This window comes from Heteronotia binoei, chromosome 15, assembly GCF_032191835.1.
Source record: "Heteronotia binoei isolate CCM8104 ecotype False Entrance Well chromosome 15, APGP_CSIRO_Hbin_v1, whole genome shotgun sequence".
In the NCBI taxonomy this organism is placed as follows: domain Eukaryota; kingdom Metazoa; phylum Chordata; class Lepidosauria; order Squamata; family Gekkonidae; genus Heteronotia; species Heteronotia binoei.
In genome coordinates, this window is record NC_083237.1 from 42025063 (window position 1) to 42027855 (window position 2793).

At 38.7% G+C, this 2793-nt stretch overlaps 1 protein-coding gene across 1 annotated transcript; it reads right to left on the reverse strand.

The window, feature by feature from the left end:
* Nucleotides 1-181: 181 nt before the first annotated feature.
* Nucleotides 182-1168, reverse strand: LOC132583577 (olfactory receptor 10A3-like). The gene has a single exon (XM_060255200.1). It carries the CDS (start codon nt 1166-1168, stop codon nt 182-184), a length of 987 nt encoding a protein of 328 aa, XP_060111183.1.
* Nucleotides 1169-2793: the final 1625 nt, after the last annotated feature.

A 2793-nucleotide genomic window follows, 5' to 3' on the forward strand; every position in this document is an offset into this window, starting at 1 on the left:
GATACCAGTTTTTCAGCTTGATCTTCCTTGACTCCCATTCTCACCGCAGTTCCTATCCTGCACAGATTTTGTGCATATAGGACCCACAATTCCCATCACTTGACATCATTAATCCCTCTGTTACAATTTGACAAGCCAGCAGGATCCAATTCATGAAGTAGGCCATAAGTAGTGTACTAATTTAATGTGGATAGCCCCCTTTCAGTTTCAAAAAGCTAACTCTTTGAATGCTCACAAAGAACAGTAATTTCCTGAAAAATTTGCTTCCAGCTATCTTTACTTCTTTGTTTCTCAAGCTATATATTAGTGGGTTAAGCATTGGAGTCAGGATAGAATAGGAAATAGAAAAGGTTTTCTTGATATGTCTTAAGTTCCTGGACCTTGGCAGCAGATAGACAAGCATCAAAGTTCCATAATACAAGGTAACAACAGAAAGATGAGAAGAACAAGTGGAGAAGGCCTTTTGTCTTCCAGTGGTGGAGGGAATTCTGAGGATAGCAACTATGATGAAACCATAAGATGATATGGTGAGGACAAAGGGAGGGAGAGTGAAAATACAAGCAAATACAAAGGATGTGAGTTCAACTAAATACGTGTCACTGCATGAGATATATCTTATGTCAGGAACAACATCACAAAAAAAGTGATCAATTTCATTAGGACCACAGAATGATAGCCGTGATATATTCAAAGTCAAGCTTGTGCTGACCAAAATTCCACTGACCCAAGACACAATTGCTAGCTGGAAGCTCAACCTCCCATTCATAAGAGTAGCATAATGGAGTGGTTTACATATTGCCAAATACCTGTCAAATGACATCATGGAGAGGAGGTAGCATTCAGTACCTCCAAGACAAGCATAGATGAAAAATTGTATGAGGCAGGCTTTGACAGATATACTCCTTTCCCCTGTCAAGAGACTTGACAACATCTTAGGCACAATGGTGGAGCTGCAGCAGATTTCTATGAAAGAGAGATTTCCCAAGAAGAAGTACATAGGGGTGTGGAGGTGTTTATCAGTCACAACTAGCACAACAATTAGGAGATTTCCAGTCATAGTTATCAGGTAGATCATAAAGAACAACAGGAACAGAAGAACTTGAAAATTTGGGAGATCTCCAAATCCCAGAAGTATGAATTTAGAAACAGCTGATTTATTCTGCCACATTTTCTTTGCAATATATGGCACCTAGAAAAAGTTAAAAAAATACAAACTCTCAACAAAATAATTCATGATGTCATATTTTGAAGCAAAGCATAAAGACCCCCATGTGTAATGATTTATCCAAAATTTTCTTGGCCACATGGAGCCATTATGATAAACAATATGATAAATTGTGGGTCATGATTGTAGTTGCAGCAAGACCCAGTTAGAGGTGACACTAAAATGGAGGCAGTCCAATCACTCAGGATCTGTTACTTGGCACCAAACCATAATTTCAGTCTAGGATATGTTACTTTAGCTTGTTAATCCCTTTTTGAACTAATTGGATTTTTCCAGTTTTGGACTAATTGGATTTGATGACTGAATTTGTTCAGAATTCGGTGCAATTGAATATTGTTGAATTTTGTTGACTATTGTATCAACAATTGTGGCTAATGACAATGGATTAAAGGATAGCAAATCTCACACGGTCTGTAAAGATTTTCCCCCCTCCCTTTTGAACACAGAAACACAGGAAGCCACTTTATATTGAATACAGTTGGTACTATTGTCTAAGGCTGTCAGTGGTTCTCCATAGTCTCAGGCAGAGATCTTTTTCATGCTTGAAAGCTGACAGTAGAAGACATAGGACAACCCTATCATCATCAAGCTGCATTCCAAAGTGACAGGTGCCCCGCCCACCCACCCCCCAGCCCCCACACCCACCAATGAATGCTGGATGTTTCCTATGGGAACTGAGGCAACTGTCCTGATGGGGCTCCTGACTTCCTGATCCCCCCGCAAATGAATGTCAGATGTTTCCTGTGGGAAAAAACATCTATGGGGTCTGTATGTATATATATAGCTGTATGTATATATATATATATATACACATAAGTGTGTATGTGTATATATATATATATAGCTTCTGTGGATCTCTACCATATTGGGCTACCTTAAATAAGGCTCTTAATTTCTTTTCCCAAGAAGAGCAGTCCTGGTCAAACCATTTGGACATATTAGGACTACCTAATTTCCCCACTTCAGTTTTTGAGCTGCAAAGATGAAAATGTTTCTTGTGAGGTCATGAAAAGGATAAAGTGGTCTTTATCTCAAGAAAGAGATTTCATTGCTCTTTTTAAGTCTGGGAGGTTTAAAAAAATTAGGAATGGCAGTTACAAATTCAAATACAGTTGCTGAAGCCCTATCTGAACATGCTTTGCTGATTAATCTTTGCAGCTCGAAAGCTGAAGTGGTGAAATTAGGTAGTCCTAATTCTGTGTATAATATATTAATTCTGTGTCCTAATATATTATAAAACAACATAACCCTTTTTTTGTAACCTTCCGCTGATGCACTTTCCAGCCTCTGTAAGACCATTGACCTGTGGACCTGACCTTTTAGAACACCTTGGAAGCCAAAATGCTATTTGTTTTATAGCAATAATATAAACTGAAAACCTCTAGTTTGTGTGTTTTTTTAAAAGCCGTGTTCCGAAGCTCCTTGGAAGAAATCACTTTCCCAGACATGGGCCTGTGAGACCTCTTGTTTTGACAGGCAGAGCTAGATTCCCCAGGCTGGAGACAGCCAACCTGTCAATAATCATTTTTTGTGAAATTCTCACTTTTAATCTTAACTTTTATCCCGGC

What these genes read in the sequence shown, in the direction of transcription:
- LOC132583577 (XM_060255200.1), bottom strand. Translation starts at nt 1,168, where the DNA reads ATGTGGCAGAATAAATCAGCTGTTTCTAAATTCATACTTCTGGGATTT.